This window comes from Vidua macroura, chromosome Z (assembly GCF_024509145.1).
Source record: "Vidua macroura isolate BioBank_ID:100142 chromosome Z, ASM2450914v1, whole genome shotgun sequence".
Classification (NCBI taxonomy): Eukaryota; Metazoa; Chordata; class Aves; order Passeriformes; family Viduidae; genus Vidua; species Vidua macroura.
In genome coordinates, this window is record NC_071611.1 from 25878942 (window position 1) to 25905814 (window position 26873).

The 26873-nt window shown below is 37.3% G+C and overlaps 1 protein-coding gene across 1 annotated transcript; it reads right to left on the reverse strand.

Annotated features, from left to right (window-relative positions):
* Positions 1 to 1917: 1917 nt before the first annotated feature.
* Positions 1918 to 25315, reverse strand: FAM169A (family with sequence similarity 169 member A). The gene is made up of 12 exons (XM_054004184.1): positions 25181 to 25315; positions 23619 to 23718; positions 22430 to 22515; positions 20963 to 21134; positions 18962 to 19141; positions 17386 to 17514; positions 12898 to 13007; positions 10490 to 10544; positions 10016 to 10154; positions 7770 to 7935; positions 6697 to 6903; positions 1918 to 6118 (listed from the first exon to the last, which is right to left on the reverse strand). Exons 1-12 carry the CDS (start codon positions 25313 to 25315, stop codon positions 5585 to 5587), a joined length of 2013 nt encoding a protein of 670 aa, XP_053860159.1. The 3' UTR covers positions 1918 to 5584.
* Positions 25316 to 26873: the final 1558 nt, after the last annotated feature.

Genomic DNA, 26873 nt, shown 5'->3' on the forward strand with positions numbered 1-26873 from the left:
GAACTTAAGGGGAACTTTAGTAGGTATCTTTATCTTTGTACATATGCACATATCTGTGAGTTGATGTAAACACACTGTAGCAAGTACAGTATAAGTGTTATCATCTCAGATCTATAATTATATTATTGAGTAAATACTACTGAATCTCTTCATAAATGTTAAACTAGTCAATGATTGAGTGTTGCAAAGTCCTTTACAGATAAACCACTGACAAAGTCCAGAACTAAGACTGGACTCAATCATAGCATGAGTTTGGAAAGCTGTGGCATCCCATCTGTAGGGAGAAGGAAGCATCCAAAATTCATATGTGCTTGTGGTTGAACAGAATGAAAAAAGGCAGAGGATCCTCAAAATTCCATACTTAGCATGGAAATTGGTATGTTAGTCCCTGATCTCCTAGACACACCAGTGGAGTTTGGATAAAGGTTAGGGTGAAAAGGAAGAAAGATGAGGGAGAGGGAGGGGAGAAGGAGAGGGAGAGGGAAGGGAAGGGAGAGGGAAGGTCCAGCTGATGGGGTGTCCAGGTCCTGAGCTTCATGGAGTGAAGGGGATACCTCAACCCCATTCCTGTGTCTGCTCTGTACTATGTTGTTTATTTCCAGAAGCAGAATGTTTGTCCTGGAAAAGTGCTGCCCTACCTTTGTATGTCCTCATCTCAGTCCATGTCCTGCTCTTGTTTAGTGCGTAATTACCAAAAAACCTTATCTTCTATGCTTCTACAAAAGTAAGGGGGTTCTTTTTTAACATCATGACTCAGCAGAAAGTATCCCTAACCTTTTTGCATTCTCTATCTCTGTGAATAAATTCAGATTGATTCTAACTCAGTTTTCCTTTGTATGCTTCATCTCTCTAGTAAGTAATAAAGTGAATCTTGCCATCAAACTTTTTAAAGTAATGATTTGCAAATTTATATTAAACCTGCTTTTGCTAATACCTTTTACAGTGATTCATTAAGCAAACTAAACCACTCATGACATTCAGTCCCCTGTACAGTACAGGTGTGCGTACACAAGGTTAAGACCCTTCTGAGCTTTCTCTTCTCCAAGAACAACAATTGCAGCTCCAGCTCTTCTATCACAAATGCTTCTCCAGTCATGTTTCAGATCTGGAACTGTGGCAGGAAGTCAAGCTAGCTGCTTTTGTACAATCTTTGTAACTTCTCTTATAGGATGGTGTACAGACACAATTGTATAGAGACACAGTAACTGTAACCATAATCTGTTATATCGATTTTATTAGTTTAACACATTGCCCCAGTCTAGATTTAGTAACTTACAAGTTTTACTTTGTGTTAGTGACAAGTCATTTGAAAGTAAGAGAGGGTAACAAACCAGTAAGTTACTTGCTTGGAGAGAGGGCATTTTGTCAGAATATGTAAACCTCCGCTTTGCTTTTCTTATAAAACAAAGTTCTTGTTGCTTTAGTCTTTGTTGGACATTAACAACATAAAGCAATTCAACATCTGTCTTGAAAAGTTTTACTATATTTAGTGCTATAAATACATAACTTGTTGGCTGAATATCACAACTGCACTTAAGACATTTTAATGTACGACTCTGTAGGGGAGTGTGTTACAGCATTTCTAGTTGGCTTATCTATGGCAAACTACTATATGTATTAACTACTAGTTAATAACTCCTAAGTTTACATCATGTTGCAGAACTGATATAAACAGCAGAATGCATGCCGTAATGCTCAGAAGAGCCTATTCTGCTGTTTTTTTAAAATAAGATTTGATGCATAAGGTAAATAAAATTATTTTAATTGATACAAGGGTTTTTAATTAATAATTTTTGATTTTTTAAAAATTCCTTTGTAGAAGACAGGTTGTAAAATGACTCTGCCAGTGCATTGAACCACTTTAACACTTTCCTTTGTAGCAGAAAAGGACTCAAATATTAAAAACAAAGCAAAAAATAATCACAAAATAAAAGTTTATTACTACTTCAAAACATTTCAAAAGTAGCCAAGACAGTGCTGAAAAAAAGGAAAAATTAACACAGTAACAAGACTAAGGTACAATACTATGCAATAGCAATACATCTTTTATAAGATTTATAAACAGGGTATCACTAGTTTAGAAAACATCTAACACCACATTTGTGGAAATAAATTTAAAGTGTATCCCCATAGTAATAGTTTAGAACAGTCACTTAGAAGCAAGGAAGCTGAACTTAGGCCAATTTGTTGCTAATAGTGTCTATGACATTGTAAATTATCAATTTGATTACTGACATTTACAAAAGAAATGGTACAAAAAAGCAGCAAGGTCAGACATAATTTGAAATAAGTTAAAGCGCTTTTAAAATAAGATGTATACACTTTCATGCGAAGGACTATGAAAAGGAGAACAGCAAACAAGAACTCTGCATTAAATTAAAATAGACCAAGAGAGAATATGGGAGAAGCAGTACAAGACAGACCTTTGAACAAATATTGGATTCAAGTACAAAACCATTTACCATTTAAGTGCAAGGCTGAAGTCACAAATTAATGTTCTTTAAACTCTATTCCTAGACTAAATAAAGCTCAAAAATAATACTGCCTGCTTTCACTGTACACACATAGTTCCACAGCATGTTGTAATAACATTTGGTACAAACTTGTATAAAGTTGATCTTTTAATCTTTCATTGCTGGTGCAATAGGATCTTTAAAATTGTTTAAGAGTTTGATGTTTATAAGATAGTTAATAGTCCCCAAGGTAAAGCACTCCAGTCAATATAGTTGTCAAACACATTCCCTTACATAAGTGTAACAGAATTAATAAGGTATTGAACTACTGTTCCTGTGGGACAATCAGTACAGCAATAAAAACTATTACTTAAAGTCAGTATTTTGATTTTGCTACTCTGCATTTACTGGAGAAAGATTGATGCCAAAAAAGTTGTTGTAGAAATAAAATGTGTCCTTTGGTTCAACGTACTGCTGTGATCACTGTTAGAACAGTGTCCCATTTTTCATGACTGTACTGGTTATTGGAGTTGCTAATTGCACCACAACTGCCCACATTCTGTTTGAAAAAGTCTGCTTATCAGCTATTATCCCAGGCACCCCAGATTTATAAAGATATCTACTCAACTGTATACTTTTAACATGTGACTTTAAGTTCAGTATTTAAAACTGACTCACTGAAATGAGATCAGAGATTTTATTGTTCTCAGTAGAAACCAAAACTATCCTAATATCATAATCTCATAATATTTATATATTTACTCTGCAAATGTCTCAAAAGAAAAATACTAATTGAAATCATTCCAACTTAGCCATGAAAAGTAAAAGCCAGGTGAATGAAATTACCTTCTCATGAACAGTTTTCCAACTTCACTGGAAATATAAGGAATAAACATACATATCAAAAATCCACCTAGAAGTAACTGAAATTACTGGGGCTCATAAGTTAACAAATCCCTAACTTTTTCAAAGTGGATACATTTGTATCAATTGAAGGACTCAGAAGATGAATCTTCAGTAAAGCTTGCCCTAAAAATGGAAGGTGAGTTGCAGTATACTGTATACAACCACTCTATTTTAGGCCACCAGTCCTCAAAAATCCCCAATTCTTAGCAATACAATAGATGTGTTTTCTAGCCACTTCTTTTTTAAAAACAATTAATCTCAGCAGTAAAAGAGAAACCATACAGAAAATAACAGAAGTTTTGTCTTATGTGCTTTATATAAAAAGCTTCATGAGTTTTAGAAATGCTTATGGTTCACTTGAATATGTTTACACACAATCAGGAAAGATCTTGAATATTTATCAGTCATGGGGCTCATAAGGAGTATCTGTATTTACATTGATAAGGTACTGTAGCTACATGCAATAGTTCAAGAAACCCAAAATTAACTCAGTAATCTCGCACACCCTGAATCTAAAGTTAAGGTAACATGCACTTCTTTAAAACTGCCTTTTTCTTCTCTAAGTTGCTCTTAACAGATTAAAAAAGAGCATGGTGCCTCATCACCTGAAAAAAAAATAGTATGAATGTATCTTATATAGTTAAAACATCTTATAAATAAACTTCATAAGCATAAAAATCCAAAAACAGATTCTTACATTAACTTCATAAAGGGATAAAAGTTAAGACAGCATTGCAACTATTCAAGTGAACCTTGCACCTCTGTTTTTGAGACACTGCAAAGACTAGTTCACACATTTTGGAAAAGGCATATGCAGGACAAAAGGTGGTGTAATTTTCTGTTCTCAGAATGATTGTTCTTTTATTTCTGAGTTTTTAGCCCATTACAAAAGGATCTGCATTTATTGGAAAGAAACACACAGCAAACTAAGGCTAACTTAGGTATGTGCGACAAGTTAAATACACAGTTTGCCAAGAGAACCTCAGAAGGGAAATGAGCATGAAAAGTCTGGGTTTATTCCAGACTGTATCCTGTTGGCATACAGTGAATTTTGGTTGCTGCTTTTAAGAAAAGTCATCAACTGGGAAGCTATCATCCCAGAAATTACACTCAAATTAGAAAAAAAAAAGTGGGAATCAGAAGTATTTGCAAGGTATCACCCACTAACTCCTAAAGGCATAGAAGTTTGGCAAACTTCTGAAATACCCACTAATACACTAATGAATATCACCACCACCTGAAATGTCAGTGCTCACAGGAGTCACACACCTGGGAAGACACAACATTTTAGTAGTTACCCCACAGCACCAGCCAAGTATTTGGAAAACACAAAGAACCACTTCCATTCAGACCAAAACAAGATCAAGAGTTGTCATATCCTTTTCCTGTAATGCAACAAGGAAGCAGTTATCCACTCAACACATGCAAGTAGTTAGGAAGGCAGTTCAAATGATTCCATACAGTGGCTTCATTCCATATACTCTGGAAAAACTTGGGCTTACCAAAATGCTTTCTTTGGAAGCCACAAATAGTTTGCTTTGTAGGCATCTCTTAATCTTTGCTCAAGAAATCCATTATCAGGAAGTGCTGTGGTGGACACTGCACTGCATTCTACTGACTCAGCTGTTTCAAATGATTCTCATGAAAGACAAGTGCTGCTCATGTTGCATTGATCTACTGAGCTACACCTTCTTGTATATTTTGAGACCTAGAATGAAAAATCTTACATTCTTTTAATCTCTTAGTCTGTGGAAAGGGAACAAGAAACAATGAAGGATTTTTCTTGTTCTGCTTTTCTCCACAGTAGAGGACACAAAGTTATTTTTAAAAAATTAACTCGAGTGATGTCCAGTGATAAGGAAGTCTACAGCAATTTAAGGGACCTTGACAGGGTCAGGATTTCACACTGCATTTTTGTTCCATGACTACCACCTCAAATAGAGAAACTATTCCCTTTGATAGCACAACTATATTTATTCATCATGTACCCTTTATGAAGGGAGGAGACTGGCTATTTACTTTCATACTATGAAGAAGTTCAATTTCTGGTGATTAAATTTAAAAACTAAACAAATCAAAACTTGAGGAAAGGTGATGAACCCAAGAGGAAATCCAACCCAGAATTTTAAGCATGTGTGTCCTGTGCCAGATATGGTGCAGTTACACCTTAATGTTTTACACAAAATAGCCTTGTTATAAATAGATCAATTATCACTATTTGGTTTTTAAGCTGGCTTTCCTTTTTTCTTGGGTGGACCTTTGTACCCTTTAGCCTTTCTTCGCAAGTTTCTCCGATCTACAATGGGTACCTCAATTTCTGCTTCCTCAGAGCTGCTGTCAGCAGCCCGCTCTGCCACTGTCTGCGTGTAATGATCTGTCTGCTCTGTAGACTCTTCTGAGGGCTCTTCCAACTGGTTCTTCTGTGCTTCCTGTCCAGAAGGCTGCTGAAAAGAAACACCTTGAAGTTCAACTGTTACCAAGGAGCTCTGACTTAAGGCAGCAGGGGCCTCCTGCGAGTTGTGCCCTGCTTCCTCATTTTGATCTTCTAGTGAGGAAGGGAGGTTTTCAGAAACAGATTCTTCTGCTGCTTCAGTTACCACAGAGTTGGGCAGGCCATTGTCAGAAGGCTCTTCCTTTGATGCAGAAGCAGCTGCATTTTCAGTGCTGGCCTTTTCAGATTCTTGCTGTTCTTCAGCACCCCCCTTCTCTACTGATGTAACTTCTTCAGTCAACATTTCCGAATCATTTTCATTTAAAACCTATGGGTGGACAAAAACAATCAAAAGGGCAATTAGTTGAAGGTAAAATACACTGAACAACTACTGCCCTTAGCTATTGACCTCAGAGGATAATTTGGCATTCAGCAGGTTTTTAATTCTACACACATAACCTGACAAAACAGTCCTTCTTCTAGCACAAGTCTATTTTGTGAACCTGCATTTCATATCCAGAGTTGCTCTGATTCTCAAATTGTTCAAAAGAGTTGAGTAATTTGAGGTACAGAAAAAGCACTCTGATATTAATCCCAAGGTAAAAAAATATTTTAGACAAATACAATTATTGTTTTGCTAGCATACAATAATCTGCTTTTGCACTATAAATAAGAAAACAGTAAAACCTGTGTTCTGAAAGCAAAGGCATTTTAGCACTAGTTAATTAGTTAAATATTAGTGTAGTCTCCTTATGGATTTACATCATCTGGCCTAATAATTGCTTCTCCCAATAATTTCATACAATGTTAGGGGCTACTTTCTGTTACTTAACAAATGAAAAAATCCCTCCAAGATAAATACACTTTGAAGTAAAATAACTTCACATTTTGTTTCAGTTCCCTCACCTTCTCTGACTCAGTGTCTTCTGGGGGTTTTGCTGGAGCATCAAGGGTCAATGGAACAAACGGCATTACAGGTTCTTTCCCTTGATTCTCAGACAGCAATTTTGATTCGCCACTTGGAACTTCATTTACCATCTCCCCTTCAGCCATGAGTGAGATCTTACCAGTTTCTTCTGCTACCTCACCATTAAGAGGTTCTGATGGAATTTCCTAAAAAGAAAAAATAAATTATATTTGTAAGTCAAAATTATGCCCAGCTATTGTTCCCCAGCACTAATGGATGTACATGGGATCTAAATTTGCAGCTTAATGTGAGAAGCAGATTGCTCAGATATCTAGAATTGTGTGCTAAGAAGGCAGAACTTAATGCAGATTAGGTAACTTAGCCAGAGTATTAGTTTGTTGTTGTCACCTGCACTAAATATATGACAATAGCTTACAGTCAGGAGCCAAGACAAGAGGTTTTTAATGCATCTCTCATGCCTCCTGCAGTCATTCCTTGAACCCAACATGTGTAAGGTTCACTTTCTCATCCAACAGTAAGAACATAAAACCCTGAGGGCATTGCTAGGCACAAAGAATATTCAGAAATTTAAATTCAAGTTGTTAACAAGGTGAAGCTAAAAGCTGCATTTAAAGTTGATGTTTAAATCCAACAGGGAAGTTTTAAGTAGAGAAGTAAAAAGAGCAAATAGAAGTCACTGAAGCATACCAGGTACTGATGTCTTCAAAAAACTTTTTTTAAAAATTAGAGATACTGGGTCAGATCTTGACCTTTTCCCAGTTGTCTGGAATTTCTTATTAGGAGAAATCAATTAAGAAAATTGGGATGGTAGACAAGCTAGAAAGTCATCTTACTGAAGATCCTATAAACGCCATTGTTCAAAATACACACAGTATTCCCTGAAACTAATTATGTACTAGCCTTAACTTCTCAGATACACTTCTTAATGAAGTACTGGCGCAAAAAATAAAAGAGCTGAGAATCACATGAAGCACAGTAGCAAGGACCATATTTAACAGAAACTGTAGCTGTATTCCAAACTTAGCTGCTATTGCTATCCCCTCCAGCTCACCTCCGTCTCACTTTGTTTCTCAGAGGGTGATACATGCATTTCCGCTTCTAATAGAGACTGGTCCTCATTTTCATCAATTATTTCCTCATCCTTCTCAACAGTATCCACCTTAGGCACTTCTACTAAATCTTCAGAGCTTTCAGATTTGTGGGCAAGAAGTTCCGGCCTGTAGCATGTATTAAGATGTATCTTTTAGATTAATACAGAATTTTGGTGATCTCAGCAGGGAAATTCTTTCATGACAATTATGTAGTGCATGCTGGCCATATGAAATACAAATCAAAAAAACTAAATGCATCTAAAAATGGCTAACTCCTCATTAGGAAAAAAAATAATAACAACTAGGAAAACTACTTCGGCAATTATAAAATTATATCTGTCTCACTTCCATTTTACGGGAAAGAAATCTGAAATTTCTCTAAGTTTGTTATTTTAAATTTAGAAAGTAGTGATGCATTACATATTTGAAAGCTACAAAGGGTTAAGAAAAACATCAACTTCTTTTTCCCCCCATCCCCACTGTAGAAACAGTTTCAAATTATGGAATTATGAAAACAACTGTATTTGTATAATCACTGAAAATACAGATATTACAAAGACCATGACTGGAAAATAACTCAAGGCAATAAACACATCATGGGTGAATAAATTGCCATAAGCTAGAGGTTACATTAGCAAATATCTAAAGATGAAGTGCTGACGCACTGTCCCACTACTGCAGGGCAGTAACAGTAGCTCAAATATTCAGTTCTCATTTTTGAGATTATAAAGTTTAGATGAACTAGAACTATTACATACAAGCAAAGAAAAAAGTGCATGCAATACATTCACAGGAGTCTACTTTGTGATCTCATAGTAAAGGCAGTACTGGAAGGTTTCATCCTACATGCCAGTCTTGAGATGAAAGTAGGATTCCATAGGAAAGTGCACAACAGAAGACCTATTTCATTTGTTGGTGTGCATGGAAAGAAAATACCAAGCTCATATGCTGTCCTGATGCCTTCATTTTAGAATTCCTCTTAGCTCTGCTTAAAAACACCATGTAACACATCTTGTGTAACAGCAGCACCTCATTGCCTTAATTTTGCAAGGCCCAAAATTTGACATTCAGTAGCATGTTAGTCCTCTCACATACGAACATTATTAGAAGTAACAGCATTTCTTAAGCAGTGGCAGTAACAAGTGTGCCACTTGACCTGTTTGAACCAGCTTAGGGTAGTGCACTGACAGTGCAGCACAGCAATACAATATTTGTAATTCCACAGAGCAATTTAAACACAAAAATTAGGCACTACCTAGTGGAAGGTCTCAACTGCATAAAGAAAATCCTCACAACTAAGAAGCCTCATGTCACAAGCTTGAGTGATTTCCTAGAAAATAATCAAGTTATCTTCAGTTTGTCAGAAGAGGTTTTAGGGGTTGAAGTGGGTTACTTTGGAAGAGAATGAGAGGGAGACATACACAAGGAGCAGGGTGGGGTGGGCACAGTGTGTCTATGAGGAAGGAAGGAGCTATTTATTTACTTAAAATAGATATTCTGAATGGAAAGCCAGTACAAATTATTACTCCAAGCCCTGTCCTGTCAGCACTGTTATGGCACACAAGTCATACTACTCTTCACATCCACATCTGACGGTTGTTACACAGGTTAACATAATTTAAACTGGAAACAGTTTTGGGTTCTTTTCAGGGTGTTAGATCAGATATGATGGTTTAAAACACTATCTGAGCAAAGGGCTTTCCTTTGAAGACATAGCTCCCTATAACACTTGTTATTAGCTGACAAGCAGCAACCAGCTGCCCAGCTGAACAGTCAGACTATATTTTACTGCAATATATCAACTGTACTAAGAAATGGGGAAGGGATACCTCCTCAAAGACCACATAGAGTATTACGGATATAAGTCCAGATATATTATTTCAAGAAACTGTGCGGTGAATACAAATATTTTTACCATTGTACAGATTCAGTTAAAACAGGACACTCTCAGCCTTCACTCTTTTCCTATTATTTCTAGTATCTACTGAGCTTTCATAGGTACTAAGTTTTGGTGCAATCACTCTTCAAATGATGTCTCACTTTTCTCTCTTCCTGGCTTGCATTAGACTTTACTTTTAGTAATTTTAAAATAAAGCAAGTAGAGAGAAAGGAGAAGAAATACCAGTTGCACACCCTGAGACACTAATGTAGTTCATGGCTGCCCAAGCAACAAAGTAAGAAATCAGTAAAAATGGGCTCCTGGTACCTGCTTTTGGACATTTGAAGAGCATTTTCCTCATCTCGTTGGAGAGTTTCAAGTCCAGGTTCCTGTCTATTTTTATTTAGCCTTTGACGTTTTAAATGACTGCTTCGTGTCCAGATGGAAACATGAGTTGCATTAGGGTCTTAGGAGAATAACACAAAAAAATTTCAAGTGAACAAATTCAGTCTAAGATCTACATATGACCTCCCCACACAAAATAGTTCATGAAAGAAATTGAGTGTCACTAAAACAGCATTTCATTGTGATACTTTTTTTCTGGATAGTATCTTTACCAAGACTCAACAATTTTATGTGAATTCCTCTAAAACATATATGAGTTGAATCTCAGCACCTTAGAGGAAAGCATGTTTTTATATCCATTTTACAGATGAATGAAGTAAAATGGAAAGCTGTAAAATAGCCTGCAAAACTTCTATCTAGAGCAATTGCAATGCTGATAATCAAGGTTATTTTTACCTTCAGATGTGCTTGCATGGACATCTGTTGATTCTTTACCTTTTTGAGAGTCAGCCTGTAGAACAAAAGCAAAGCTAATGTTATTCTAAAATTTTCTGAATTTACTAAAATACCTTCGTCATCCTACCTATGGTTACACCTTTCTAAAGCACTATTTCATAGTAAAGATCCTATAAAACAATGGCTAAATACTTCTTAATTTGTAGCTAAGTCTTCTGTCTCAACAAATTTAATATTTTTTAAAAGTTATCTTTATGTCATGGATGACTAGTTTTTCTGTTTTTTACTTCTGGCCTTAATGTAGAAGACAAGATTTGAAAGTGAACTGTCACTATAAACAATACTACCAAGATGTTTTCCTAACAGTTCTGCTTATAACAAGTGTCCACACTTGTTATAATATTATAGGAGGCTCCAATTATAGGAGCCTCTTTCTGTTTGTTTCCCCTTTCTGTATAAACCCAAGGGACTACACTGCAGTGGTTGGCAAAATTTTATTGCAAAGCCTTATTTTTATACTTGTATCCTGTTCTATAGTTTTATTTTTATCATGACATCCAAAAGAATATGGCAACCCATGTAAAAAATTAGAAAAGGCAGAACTTAGCAATTCATCAGTTATGCAGCTTACATGCACAGTCAGCACAATAGGCTGCTTAGCTCCCTCTCCCTAGAGCTTTTTTTGTCTCCTGCTTCTCCACACCATCCCAATACCTTAATTATTTTCTGCAAGTTAGCTGAGGATTCAGCACTTAATACAATAAAGTGAGTACAATAAAGTGCGTACACATTAAAATAAAATTATGTACATTATTTTTTCTTAGCTGCTAGTAATAATCTGGAACAGCAATTACCAGCATCCTGGTCCACTTTTCCAGTCTCACTTCCAATACTGTGGAAGAAGGCTAGCAAAAAGTGGCCATGTCTACATTCTGCTATTTGAAGTAGTTTCAAGTAAGTACTAAATACATAAGAATTTGTAAACTAACAACAAATTATTCTAGAATCAAAATGCACAAAATGGGGAGCACTAAGTGAAAGGTGAAAGTTAAAGTTTGCAGATGTTTTTTCATGGTTTGGGAGAAGGTGGGGCATTTTATTTTCTTAGGTGGTCCAACAATTTTCAAACCATTGTAGAACTGCTTATAGATAGTGCAGATGCCAATTTTAGAGCTGCCAGCTGTTTTACCAAGCTATGAGGAGTTGGAGCACTTTGGTATCTACAGTCTTTTCCTCTGGAAAAGGGCAAGAGGCAGGGCTTGACTTCTTAATTCACAGCAACAAAAATCAAAAGAACAACTATCAGTCTTCCATTTTCTCCAGGTATATCCATATAGATCTATAACCAAAATGTGTAAGTTTTTAGATAATTTTGCTGATATGATCATTATTGCAATCTATCTAAAACTCAGAGATGAGGCTAGAGACACTGTTACAAAATGAAAGACAACTAACAGTTATTGCTTCCAGTCATTTAGAGATTAAAAACATCACTACTTTTCTGTCAATTTTGCTTTGGGAAATACTCGTTTTCTCAATTGAGAAAACTTGACTTAAATTCCAAATCTAAAGTTTAAATATTAATATCTGAGAATATTGATTTAGCCATTATTTCCCATTTTTAATTAAAGCACTGACTTCTATGAAAGCATGGTTTTATAAATAACACAGACAGTCCTTAAAGCATGCAAAATCCATGCTGATGGTATTTGGAGCTATGAATTATTGTCAAGCACATTCTGTGTGGTTTCAGAACACAAATAAAATAAAGGAAGAGCTTCATAATATTTAATATCCCAAACATATTCATGACCACATGTCCATGAGCAGCTGTAATCTGGTTGCTGTATCAAATACATGCAAAGAAAGCTGCAGTCTTTTTGTACGGACAATGTCTAACTCTCCATGCAAACTTAACATCAGAAATTGTATTGAACTGTGACATGGATATGTACTTCTAAAAACTCTCTAAACAGTTTAATCTCAGAGACAGTTGAAATACTCTCCTTTATGTAATCTGCTGGGTAAATGGCTCAAATTGCAGACCCTGACAGCTGTGGCACAGACTCTCTACATGCATGGGGAAAATCCACCTGCCCAAAAAAAACTCAACAAAAAAGCCAAAACCAAAAACCAAACAAAGCAAAACCAAACAAAAAAAAAAAAAAAAAAAAAAAAAAAAAAAACAAACCAAAAAAAAAAACACCCACCAACCCACCTTGGACACCAACCCACCTTAGACATTAGCATTACATCCACACAGAAAGTAACAAAGCTATTTATCTTTTATATACATTATGGCAAATTCAGTTACAATGATATAGGCAAAAATAATTTCTCATAACTGTTTTTCCAGTAACAATACACTCCAAAAAAAAAAAAAAAGAGGTAACAGACTGTGTACCCACACTTAGTTGTGTTTCTACCTCAGTCCTTGGTCCACCTGCTTCAGATTCTGCAGACTGACAAAAATTGTCCTCTGCTTGCAAACTCTTATTTTCCTTCTTTGAGGTTTCTGCTGTGAAGATTTAAAAGAGCAAACAGAGCAAGAGAAAATTAGTACCTTTATATAAGAACCGTTGTCCTGCTTTCAGGGATTTCAGAGTTACTTTTCTTCCTAATAGCTCATACAGTGCTCTGTCTTGAATTTAGTGTGAGATAACACATTGATGTTTTAATTGTGCTGAATGGGGGTTACCCTAATTCAAGGACTTTTCACTTTCTTATGCTGAGTGAGCAGGTGCACAAGAAGCTGGGGACAAGACACAGCCAGGAGAACTGACCAAAGAAATATTCCATACCACATTGTCAAGCCCAGTGCATAAACTGGGAGGGGCTAATCACTGCAGCTGCATTGTGTATCAGTTCTCTCTCTTGGGTTTCATTTTTCTGGTTTTGTTGTCTCCCTTCTCATCATGATTATTGTTATATTATGCTTCTGTTTAATTCAATTATTAAACTGTTCCTGTCTCAGTCTAGAGGTTTTACATTTTCTTCAGATTATCTTCCCCACCCCACTAAGGCAGGGGACAAGTAGATGTGTGGCACTTAGTTGCTTGTCAAGTGTGAAGGAAAGGCCTTCAAGGAAGACATTCCATGTCACCCAGGCAAGTGGACCATCATGGACAGAGAGGTGTCTAGTACCTGAAGGAGCTAGCTTTGCTAGAGATGATTTGTCATGAGCCAAAGAATGTGCAGTCACGTACATATCTAGACAAAGCCCAATGCACATAGTCCACATTGTAGATATTTGTATATGTAGCACACCATCATCATGTGTGCATTGGCATTAATGACCTAGAGAGATGAAGAAGTACCCACGGTGGATGAAGTGGTTTGCTAACTCTGGGAATACAAAGAAAATCTCTCTTCCCACCTAAGGACTTGCCTCTCAGTTGTGAAAAAATCTGTTCAAGAAGTATGAAAAACTGCTCCAGGAGTTACAGAAACAAAAGGAAGACAGGTTCTACTCCCCATCTGTACAGACAAGTATCACAGCTATTAAGAGAGTATTCTTTTGCTCAAAAAAGAGGATAAAGGATACACACCATGGTTCTTAAAGTTCTGTGGGACCACGGAAAGGATATGAAAAAATGAGATGGAAAATCCACCTCCACCCTAGAGGCATGAACTGCAAGGAAAAACAATTACAAATGTGGATTCTTCCAGGAAAACTGCTGCTCCAGTCAGCAATTCCCCAGACAGAATGGAATGGCTAATCTTACTCCTGATTCTGTGGTAAAGAATTTTAATCCTTTTTCACAAGAAGTGGGTGGAGAATTCTATATCCAGTACTAGAGGGCCCTGCCTCCTGTCAATGGCAGAAGATGATTAGTTAAGTTCACTGGAATGTGAGGATCCAGTAGCCTAGAATGTCAAACCCACAAGAGCATAAGGCTCTAATAGACATTAGTGCCATAATGCCATCATGCTATAGAGGGCAATAACCCATTTGTAGTTCTGGAGTGGCAGGGAGGTCCCAACAGCTGACTATAACGGAGGCTGAAACTAGCCTGACTGGGAATGAGTGGCAAAAGTACGTCACTGTGACTGGCCTAGAGACTCTGTGCATCTTTGGCACAGATCGTTTCAGAAGAGGATATTTCAGGAACCCAAAAGGGTAGCATTGCGCTTTCACCACAGCTGCCTTGGAGACAGAGGAAATTAAGCATCTGTCTCCCTGGCATTTTCTCTCAGATGACCCTTCTGTTGTGGAGCTGTTGAAGAATAACAGGTGCCAGTCACTACCACAATGGTGCACCAGCAGAAATACTGCACCAACTAGGTTGTCCAGGAATCTTGAAAGTGATCAAGGACTGGCATGAAAAGATTTTGGAATATCACTGGATGAGGTGACCCATACTGAAGAGGACTCACTGTGTAATTAATTACCAGAAAATGAGAAGAAATGTGCCTTATATACTGATTGTTCTGTCACATTGTTGGAAAGGATCAGAGATCGAGTCTCCTACAACAAGTTGCTGAAGGAGAAGGTGAATCAAGTGAATTTGCAGAAGTGAAGCCAATCCAGCTGGCTTTAGACATTGCTGAATGAGAAAAATGACCAATATTTTAGTTCTATACTGACTTCTGTAGTGGCAAATGCTCTGTGGGGTGGTTGCAGTGAAAGAAGCAGAGTAACTGGCAGCAAAAAGGTAAGATCAATCTGAGCTGCCACATTGTGACAAGATCCTGCTGTCTAGGTGGAGGACCTGGTTGTGAAAGTACCTTACACAGAAACTGATCACCCAAGAAATGGGCCACAGAGGAACATCAGAACAACCAGAAAGTGCATCAGGCTGCTAAGATTGAAGCGACTCAGGTGGATCAGAATTGTCAACAGAAGGGAAAATTATTTCTACCTTGGTGCACCCATGACACCTTAGACAATCAAGGATGATTAATTATATGTGGACACACGATCCAGGGGTGGACTCAACCATGGACACAATTGCACAGATTATCCATGAATGTGAAACATTCACTGCAATTAAACAGGTCAAGTGGTTAAAGCCTCTCTACTATGGAGAATGACAACTGAAATAGAAATATGGACAGACTGGGCAGATAGACTATATCACACTCCCCCAGAACTCCAGGGAAAAATGTCGTGTGCTCATAATGGTGGAAGCAACACCTAAAGAGGAGAGAATATAGCCTGAACCCCATGCCACCATCAGAAACAGTGGGCTTTAAGAAGAAAACCTTAAGAAGATGACAGTGTGTCCCAGAAGTTCCAGAATGAGGGAGTGGGATTAATTTCCTGAACAGCATCACAGACAAGTGGGGCAAAGTCCATGGCATTGAGTGGGAATATTACATTGTCTGTCATGCAACAGCCTCCAGAAAAATGAAATGATACAACAGGCTGTTACCCATTTATCCTGCAGCATTCAAACATTGGGACACACATTTAACAGAAGCCACCTGTTAAGTAAACACTAGGGAATCTGACAGTCAGTCTGACACAGCAGAATCCAAACTTCCACACATTGTAGAAAGGGATAAATTTCCTTTAGTGTGCATAAACATGCAGAGAGAAACAGTCTGGGTTATTCCTGCTTCATGAAAAGGCAAAATAATTCGTGGAATAGAGTTTGCTCAAGCACTTCCTACTTAGCAGGTAATACAGGAAGATGGGAAAGTCCATTGCATTCCTTACGGGGATTAGATTTTGGGTTTGAGTAGCCAATAAATTTAATTGCATGATCTTAATAGCCATATAACACTTTTTACTGTCTCTGTCATGGTTATATGCCTATCACTGAACTGGGTACCTCACAGCACTTCTTTTCACCATTTTGAATTTGGGGATCAGAACCTGATTCCCATTCAATTGCCATATCAAAGGTATTACAGTAAAAATCACCCAGACCAATGAAGAATTAACTTTGTGAAATCAAACAAGTGCAGTGGTGACAGAAGCAGAACTGACTCCAGCATGCAACAATCCAACAACCCAACTTGATGCAAAATCTTTTCTGCCCTGAAAGACTATTACAACAGATGGAGCTCAAAGTCATGAACTAAAGGAACTCAATAGACATTTTAGAGGGATGGCCCATAGACTAAAGCAATGATATATGTGTGTGATGTGTGCATATGTGTCAGAAGACAGGACATGTAATGGTGTACTGCAAAGAACAGAACCTGGATATGACATAAAAGATATAGAAAATAAGGAGTGGATATCATCCCATTTTCAGAAGGGATAGAATTAATTTTCTCCTAGTAGCTGGCACAGTGCTGCATTTTGAAGTCAGTAGGAGAATAATATTGATACCACACTATTTTCATTGCTGCTGAGTAGTGTTTACTCTTTGTGAAGGACTTTTCAGTTTCCCATGCTTTGCCAGTGAGCAGGTGCACAGGAGGATGGGAGGGACCATAGCTAGAACAGCTGACCTGAACTGGCCACAGGGATATTCCATCACAGAACATCATGTTCAATATATGAACTGGGGACAGTTGGCTAGAAGGGGCTGCTTGACGATTGCCTCAGCATCTTATCAGCTGGTAGTGAGCAATTGCACTGTGCACCACTTCTCGCTCTTGGGTTTTATTTATCTGATTTTGTCTCCCTTTTCATTATTATATTTTATCTTATTTTTAATTATTAAACTGTTCTTATCTCAACCCAGAGGTTTTACTTTTTTTTTTTTCAGACTCTCCTTCCCATCTCACTGGGGGAGAAGAGGGTGAACAAGCAGCTGCATAGTACTTACCTGCCAGCTGAGGTTAAAATATGACACCATTCCAAATATGATCTCAAAGATCTCAGGACAAATAGAAATCTTTCTGCTAGTTTCTACACAGTGTTCACAGAAGTCACTCTTGTACAGTATTTGTTCAACTTTTACAAAGTGTCAGAAAACAGCAAAACAAAGCATCCTTACCTGCAATTTTGAGATTTTCCATTTGCACTATAAACATAATAGACTTTCTCTGGAACCAATCTCCTCCTCCCTCCACTTGCCACAAAAGGTTTTTATCCCCAGGGTACTTCTCAAGGTACTGCTTACAAGCTGAGCAAACACAAGAAAAACACTATATTATAGATACTACATACTCAGCTATACCTCAGTTTTTAAAGTTTATCTGAAATCAAATTATTTTGCAATCTACCATCATATACCAAAAAAAAAAAAAACAGAAAGAACTGTTTAACAAAATAGTATAGTCTGAAATAAACTTTGCTTTACTCTACACATCTTTCTTAATTAACCCTTTCTTAATATAGGTTTAAATACTTCCCATTATTATCTTGAATTGCAAAAAAAGATGAATGGTATTTTCTTCTTTTCCTAGTAGCCACTTGAGATTTTTGCAACTTCACTAGTTACTGTTCCTGCCAATGACAAACTCAACTCAGGACAGAAGGGTTCTTAGGCAGAGGCTGTAATTGAGTGCTTTTTGTCACCTCACACTTTAGTAGGCACCTGTGACAAGAATTCTCTGAGAGTGTTAACATGTTACCATTGAATGGTTAATCACTATTCACTTCCAGAATATTTTCTGCGCTGCTGTCCTTCCATCTCTTTTCTCTCTATACCTGTATCAAACATACAGGTGAAGAGGCATGCATGCTTTGATACTATTCTTTGGTCTTTGCTAGAAAAAGCTACCATTTTTCACCTGGTTCACTACTGATACACAATTTCAGAGCACAAGATCCCCACTGTGTCATTTCTTGACTACAAAAATGAATTAGTCATTAAATTCTGCTCAAGTAATTTTCCTCATTGAAGCCTAACAAAGCAGGTCTTATCAGATCCAGCGACAAACTGTGATGCTTGGAAAAGCAGAATATTTCTACTGGTTAAGAAGGCCAGATAAAAATGTTCATAGAAGGGGCCCTGGCAGAAGGCCTAAGAAGGAACATGCCTTGAGAAGCAGGGCAAAAGAAATGTGCTTCTTGTCTGAACACAGTCGCAAGAACATAGTTTCCAGAATCCATGTAATTTCCTGCATGACATAGTCCTCTTAGGCTGCTAATGGAAGAACCATATGTGCCTTCTTTGTATTTTAGAAATGTGCCTTCTGATATGCAAGTTAAAGCAGAGCCTAGTATGTCCTCTTCACCAGAAGTTCAGAGAAAGCATGAATTAAACAACCTCATGGGGTTTAGGTGTGAGCAAGGAAAAGGTGCTACAAGGCAAATAGACCCACAAGGCAAATTAGATCCTACACAAAAAAACCTTAGCCCATGCTACAGGCTTGGTGGGGGAAACGGGACAGTGGTAAACTTCACAGCGGCAGAAAGCCAACAGAGCTTTTACATAGAGGATTAAAAATTGAATCAGGAACTATTTCATCTTAGACAAATCAGGATTTTTAGCCTCCACCAAAGTGCAGAAAATTTAATGTAGAACATGAGGATGAGGCCACAAACATGGAGGTTGAATGACAACACTCATTCAGACATGAAAAGAAACCACAAAGACAATTAGAAGAAAAAATTAAAGAGCTTGCCTGTATACATGACAGATGATAGTGGATATCGTAGGCCAAGAGGCTCTTCAGTAAAGGAATCCACAAAGTCTTCCAACATGATTAACCCAGAGTCTTTCCCACGATGTTTCTTTCTAACAAACATTGTGTCTAGCACTGGCAACTTATACTTCTGATGAAGAAGAGAGCTACAAACACTTCCTGAAATAATCAGAGGGAAAAAATATCCATGAGTATGGATGACATAACTGCATGCTGACTGACATGCTGCAGCATGGATTTCAGCATATGTAAATAAAGACTTTTCTAAGTTATAAAAATTCCAAACTATATAATAGTAAGTTATAAAAATAATTTATAAATTTATTAAAAATAAATCATTTGTATTAGTAATTAACTTTTTAAAGCAAACTTCATAAGGTTTCCAAGATACATTAATATAATAATGTAACAGAAAAAGTCTGTAGCACCAGAAAAGAATAGACAAGACAAAGAGGAAAGGCTCACTTTGAAATTTCACTCTACACTTCTATATGAAAACTAGTAAAAATGGAGCTGAAAGATGGAGGAGGGAATAAGAGAAAACAAAATTATTTAAATACACTTTTATGCTGATTACATGACTTCTCAGGACAAATTTGAAAAATAATTCAGTTCTTGCTTAAAGACTGAAACAATGATTCCAATTTTTAAAATGAAGACACAAAAAAAATGCTAGGACATTTTACATTGAAATTCTCCCATAAACAATATATTATCTTAAACAAACATGAAACAGATGGTGACAACACATAAGTCCTTCAGCATCAGAGGATTCCAAGAATAGCTATGAACTCAGCAGTGAGAAAACTATGGCTTTACAATGGCATTAAGACAGCCCATTAACAGCCAATCCGTTTTCAAGCTGTTCAGTGAATCTGTGAACTATGGCAAAGAGTTGCCCTCTTCTCTAACAAGGCCAGTGAGAAACAAAGATGTACAATCCAGCTAGTCTGTATTGTTTCCAACCCATGAACATACTTATTTTTGGGCCACGAAATTAATCAGAGGGCTGGAGCACTGCTCACATGAGGAAAGCTGAGGCCTGTTCAGCCTGGAGAAGAGAAGGCTCTGGGGTGACCTAATTGTGGCCTTTCAGCATTTGAAAGGAGCCTACAAGAAAGTTGGAGAGGGACTTTTTAAAAGGTCATTAAGTGATAGGATAAGGGGCAGAGGCCTTAAACCACAGGAGGATAGATTTAGATTGGATATTAGGAAGAAACCTTTTACTGTGAGGGTGGTGAGGCTCTGGGACATGTTGCTCAAAGAAGGTGTGAATGCTACATCCCTGAAAGGGGATGTTCAAAATATGAAGCTGTGAGTGTCCCATCCCATGTTCATACCATGTTGAATGGGGTCCTAGTCGAGTGGAAGGTGTCTCTGCCCATGGTAGGGGGGTTGAAACTAGATGGTCTTTAATGGTCTATTCCCACCAAAATAATTCTGTGATTCTATTATTATTTTCATTTTTCAAGCAAGGCAAATTTGAGCAGAGAGGTTACATTACTTGGGTACCCTTTGGGATGCCTAAAGAGCTCCACCACTCCTCAAAATATCTGTCTATGGAGTGGTCCTTTCCAAATAGGCTACTCATTTGGAGAGTACAACACACACTCAAACATGGGTGAAATTTTGAAAATTTTTTGAAAGAAAAGCCTTCCATTTTTGCTAACTCAAGACAACCAAGTCCAATCCAAGTCCAACAATTGTTCTAGAGAAGAAAAAAAATGTTGTCGGGTATATCAAATTTCTCACAGTTTTAAATACATTTTGTAATTATGAAGTAATCTAAGAGCTTATATTGCTAAAGCATGTATTTATTTCAGCTAGAGATTTTCACAGCCATCTGATCTCTTATGACTACAGGAAAACATCAACTCAATTAGGCCTGCAAGGCTTATAAAGCCTACTAATACAATATTCTTCAAATAAGCTATCTCCTCCCCTTTACTTCCCAAATCCCACAATCCTCAAAAGTTCTACCTGTAGGTTTAACAGAATAGAACCCAATAGCCTCTCCTTTTTTCCACATGATCTTAGCATAATGGCTGCTACCATGACAGAGAAATGGGATCTCATTTCTTTCCATTTCTTGTGTTCGATAGATAATTCGATTTAGAACATAGAGAACAACTCTCTCTCCAACAGACTTCACCTAAGGGAACACAGAAAAAACATTTCAGAGGATTGGTCAGATTAGTTAATACCCATGCATGACAGACCTTATTTAACACAGCTGCAGAGAGATTTCAAGGGAAGGCTGTCAGTGCTAAAGCAGGGTGACTCTCTGAGGTTTGTTATAAGGCAAGAAGATGCTCAGAAACTGTTGCAATAGGTTAAGGATGAATCACAACCAATGTCACCCCCAATCCAATGTGTAAAATCTGGGAAAAGGGTAGTGGAGTGAAAATATTATGATCTAACTCAAACCTATACTTGTACTTAAACATTCACCAAGCACAAGAGCAGTACATCAGCCTCAGAATTCCCAGGCTAACAGGTAACTGAATTCTTACAAAGAAGAAACGATGAGCTTCAGGTTGGCAGGACTTGGCACACTCAATCACTCCTGATGGAGTGGCAGGCAACAGGACATGATGCAGTGAAAAAACTTGTTACAACCGTTTCTGTGGCATGTAATAAGGAATTAAATATCCTTTTATCTATCCTACAGGGTTACTTTCATATATGAAATTTGAGTTCACCACTATTCTACTTATTGTGAAAGAAAGAGAAACCATGATCTATTCCAATCCTTAGTCTCAGCTACCTCCCTTGTAAAAGATTTGGCTTTCCTGATTTTCCTACCATTAAGAATTATGTAGAAAGCCAAGCTATATGCCAAACTCTCAAGAGAAAATTTTAAAAATTGCAAAAATCAAAGACAAATGCCCAGATTCCATGAGCAGATATAAATTACACCCCTGGAAAAACACAGATTTCCAGTTTTGCTACACAGGGTTAAATAATGGTAACAAAGGTTAACGATGGGCAATAAAGCCTATACCAGGCAACTTACTTTTCCAGACCTCATGTATTGCCACTGCAAGCCACCAACTCCAACTTGCTTCTGTCAACACATTCCTGACAGTATTTTTGGTTTACTGGTTTCTTGATAAGATCAATAGGTACTGCTATGGTACAATGCACTATTCTACCAAGGTGTTTCAACACAACCAGATCACAATATTCTGAAGAACAAAGAAAAAAAATGATAACACGGCTAACATCTAAGTTGTCTACATATGAAGCTGGTGTACAAAGGTCATTCTTGTTCATGACTATCTTCATGCTGAGGTTCCTTTCCCTCTTGTACCTATTCCTCTATTCCCTTGCAACAGCCCTCTCATTACCAAATTAAATTAAAACATGTAGTATCTTGCACACTATCTATTTGCCATTATTTTGGAGTATAGGATTAATTGCTAGGCAAATGTTGGAGCGCTTTACCTGATGAAGCCCCTGTCTAGCAGGGACAGATGTTCTCACAATGTCATCAATTGACCACCACTGGTCAGCAAGATACAGGGCTACAGCTTGAAAGAAACAAGGGAAATAAAAAGTTAGTGATTCTTACCATTCCAAAAGAACCATATTAATTAAAGTTGGTAAATACTCAGGAATAATAATGTGGTAATCATATTAGGCATCTTGTAGATGGCACTATATTAATGTAGATCCTACTACCCTAGCACAACCAACAGGACACTGTACACACTACCCATATAAATGCTCCCTAGTCCAAAACCTTTTTTGATAACTGAGACTAATAAACACTGGAGGGCGGGGGGGGACTGTTTGTTTGTTTGTGATTGAGGGTTTTTTTTTGTGGTATGGTATACAGGAACTATTTTTCAGACATAAGCACTATCCTTTAACCCTGTGCTCTAACATCTCCTTCCACTAAAAACTGCCTGTCAAGATAAGTCTCACTCATACATGTATTTTATTATTGGGGAGCTAATAGATATTAATATTGAAACTGTGCAAGTTTTAGAGAGTTAGATGAATGTAAAAAGGCTGATAGCCATTTAAGCAGCAGTTAGGAAGAGTATGATATATAGGCATTTGTGGCATATTTGGCAATCATATACATGGCATTAAATGGAAGAAGGAAATGTGGAGAACTGGAAGGGGAGGAAGAAGGGAGGAAGAATGGGAGGAGAAAACCCACAAAAACTGTCTTCTCAACCAGAGCTATGCTAGGACTTCAAGCTAAAGACAAATTTACACACAATGCTGATCAATCACTATTAATAAAGAGCATTTAAATTCATGTGCAAATTAATGGATTCTAAGAATGTTCAATAAATACCTTTTGGAGAGGTGAAGCATACATAAAGAGATCAAGAGATACATATTGTACTATGGTCCAGACAAGCATCACATTATTTTGCTACTTATCTTTTGAATTCAATGGGTCCAGTTCTGATCTGATTAGAGTGAGAAGTTCTAGTACTTGTGTATATAAATACACAACAAAAAATAACACTATGTGAACAAAAAGACAAGGAAGAACAAAGGCACAATGGAAAAGTTACGGGGTACAGTAGCATGAAATGAGCAAGGGCCTGGTTACATGCATTTTCCACAATAAAAGAAAAAAAAGGCAATACAGAGATAAAACTTAAAATTAAACCTGTAAGTGAATCCCATGGTGCAAACAGTGCAAGAACTTTGTGTGTCTGCTCTTCACCATAAAGAGGAACGAAGCCCACAGATGTCAAGGTAATAGGAACCTGCAAGAAGAATGTTCAATAATTCAGTAGACTCTTGCTACTGTAGTAGTAGTAGTAAAATATAGAGAATGTTTATCAAGGTAAACAAGAAGAACATTAAAAATCAAATCCTTAACAGCTAGCTGTAAAAGACAAGCCTTTCTTTCAGTCCTTTCTTTAGACACATCTTCCTGGAGACAAACTACATCTAAAGAGCTCTGACGCTTAAGCTCTGGCAGATTTAGCTACAGTAATTTGTACAGCTCTCTTCTGCCGACAGCTTGCATTTGTGTGCGCAACTGAAGTAAGGTGTGCAAGGAGCCAGCATTATGTTCTCTTCAACAGTCTTGCGCAAGCTGTCAAAGCCAACAGAAGAATGAGGCAGTTGGTCAAGCGCTGAAACAAGCTTGCACAGCAAAACTGTCTGTTAGGAAGTTCTAATGTGCTACAGTGGGAAGGGAAATTCAAAAGGGTTTTGTTCCCTGAAGTTACACACATTAGAAATTCTGAAGTTGTCTACTTGATATTCCTCCTCAGAAAAAGATATGGGAAGGGTCAAATAATCTTCTTTTAGGGAATCAAGTAAATTTGTGGAAATGCATTTTGATATTTAAATTCACATGCTTCCATTATTAAATTAATGTATAAAAAACTTGACAGACATGAATTGAAGTGGTAGACAGACTTGCTTAACAAATTTAAGAAGATTATGACATGCCATTGCACAAATGAGGATGTTAATACAAGCAATCATTTAGGCATACAGCACTTGCATAAATGCAGGAAAGTAGTCAAGACACTGATTCTGCCAAGGAATCCATTGCACTGACCTTTAGATCCCACAGAAAATCCTCTCAGCTCACTTACTTTTCATTAAAGCTATACACTGCTGGATTTATTGGTACTATTTCTAACACAAGCATTCATCTGGACAGAACCAACACTGACCAACTCATCACACAAGAGATAAGTTTTTAAGGCATAAAAGTGTCACAGGTATTCTCTACTAGAGATCAGTAATAGCATAGAATATTTCAGATAAAGAAAAAAGAACCAATTTTGAAATTAGTGAAGCTTATTAATCAAAACTTGAACCCAAACATAAGAACACTGAAGGACTGAGATTAAAAAAGAGCCAGTTAGCTCAAGTAAATCATGAACCCCTTAGTGATGATAGGTTTTTTAGAATGCATGAGGTTTGATTCATCAGTTGAAAATTTAAGGTTATAGTCAGGTTAGGGTTTTTTAGGTTTTTAAAAATTGCATAATATACACAGATCCATTGGCTAGAAGCAGCACACCATAACTGAAACCCATATTTAAACCCAGTTACAGAATTAAAAAAGTAGAGTTTAACACAAATTCTGAATTTGGAAAAATATGAAAGCTTTGATAAAACAGTTCTGAAATTAAATAGGACTGGAAATCTTAAATCTATAAGGATATTAAGAACACCAGTACTTCAGTATTTGCTGGTTTTTACCTTGCGGCAGTCTGGCAGAGAAAAGAATTCAGGAGAGTTTGGATTCCCCCACCGAAGATCAAAGAGGTAGTCCTCTGCTGAGTTCTCCAAGTCCTCATGACTGCAATTGTTCAATATATCCACAGGGAATGACATGCTCTTGAGAAATAAAGAAACATTATTAATGTAGGTACTTTGAGACATACAATGCAGATGTAAATAAGACTGTTGAACACCCACACTCTGCTGTTGACTCTATATCCATAACAGAAAATAGAAAGGTTCCAGCATTTACAATTAATTAGGATGGTGACCAATAACACCCAGTCTGTAAAAGAATAAAATCTGTACTCATAAGCAGAAAAGAATGAGATTAGCTTACAGATCCCCCTAGACCTCAGTTGTGGCAGATTTCCAGCACACAAGGCCCACGTTTGCTGCACAAGTACATGCTGCTTTGAGGTGGCAGACTTAGTTCTATCTCCCTTCAAGATGATGTTTTTGATGTCACCAGTCACGTTATAACTAGATGGTAAAAAAAAAAGTAAACCACGCAGATGATAACAATATGGAGTTAATTTGAGACTTTGCATTTAAATCCATCTCTGAAGAAACCAAAACATTGCTCAGGATTTTTCTCATCAACTGGACAGTTAGGTTTCTTAACAGATGGTTGTTTCCAAAGGCATTTCAGCTGTGAACAGAAACTTACACAAGCTCATTAAAAACAAGCGCCCACAGCAGACTAAAGAGAGACACTTTAAGGAGGTCACAAGACAAGACTGTAACACTGAAGCCAAACCATAGTGGCAATAACTCCTCAAAAGCTCTTAGATTCAAATTTTCCTTGTCAAAGCAGTGTGAAATTAAAATGAGCAAGAGCTCCTGGAATCCAGGAGCCAGTAGTCTTCAGGTAATGCTCTTCCAGCTCTATAAAACTATACACAGAAATATACCCCTCAGCTGCTTTAAAGATGTGACTCAATCTCTCAGAAGCAGGAATAAATACAAGTTCATGAGAACCTGCTCTGGTGTTCTGGAGGAACACAGGGATCTTACTTTCTTTCTCAGCTCTCATGAGCCCATCATACAAGTTTCTGAACACCGAAGTTTTTATACAAGTTTTATGATTCCTAGTCTTCACTATGGAGGCATATTTTTCAGACTTATTTTAAATCTTAGTGTGCAATGATTTTTTTTTTTTTTGCTCTTTACCTTCAGTCCCCTCTATTTAATCCACCATTCATTGTTCTACTGACACAGGTAAATCAAGGGCAAAACAACATCTTATTCTGACTCAATCAGTAGAAATTAAAAGTTTACATTTTGAAGGTTTTTAAACAGCAATAATATGCTACTACTAAGTTGATTGGAGAGAAGAGACTGCTCCTTCTACAGAAGAGATTTTTTTCCCTGTTAAAATGGAATTTGGATATGACTTCATTGGCATCTACAACTGCTGCCTTTAACACTGCTGCTTATGAAAACACTAATGTTTTCCATGAATGCCATTGTTCAGATATACACATGCATTCCTCAGAGCCATTTCCTTTCAAATGCAGGTAATTCCTTCTCCTCAATTGTTATTTGCATTTTCTCCTGCCTTCCTCTCCAGTCTCTCACATTCCTTCTACTATTTCTCAATGATCCTATCAGATACTTAGCTGCATCTCTTAATTCTCCACCTGTTTCTTCCCACATTTCAGGGCTGCCC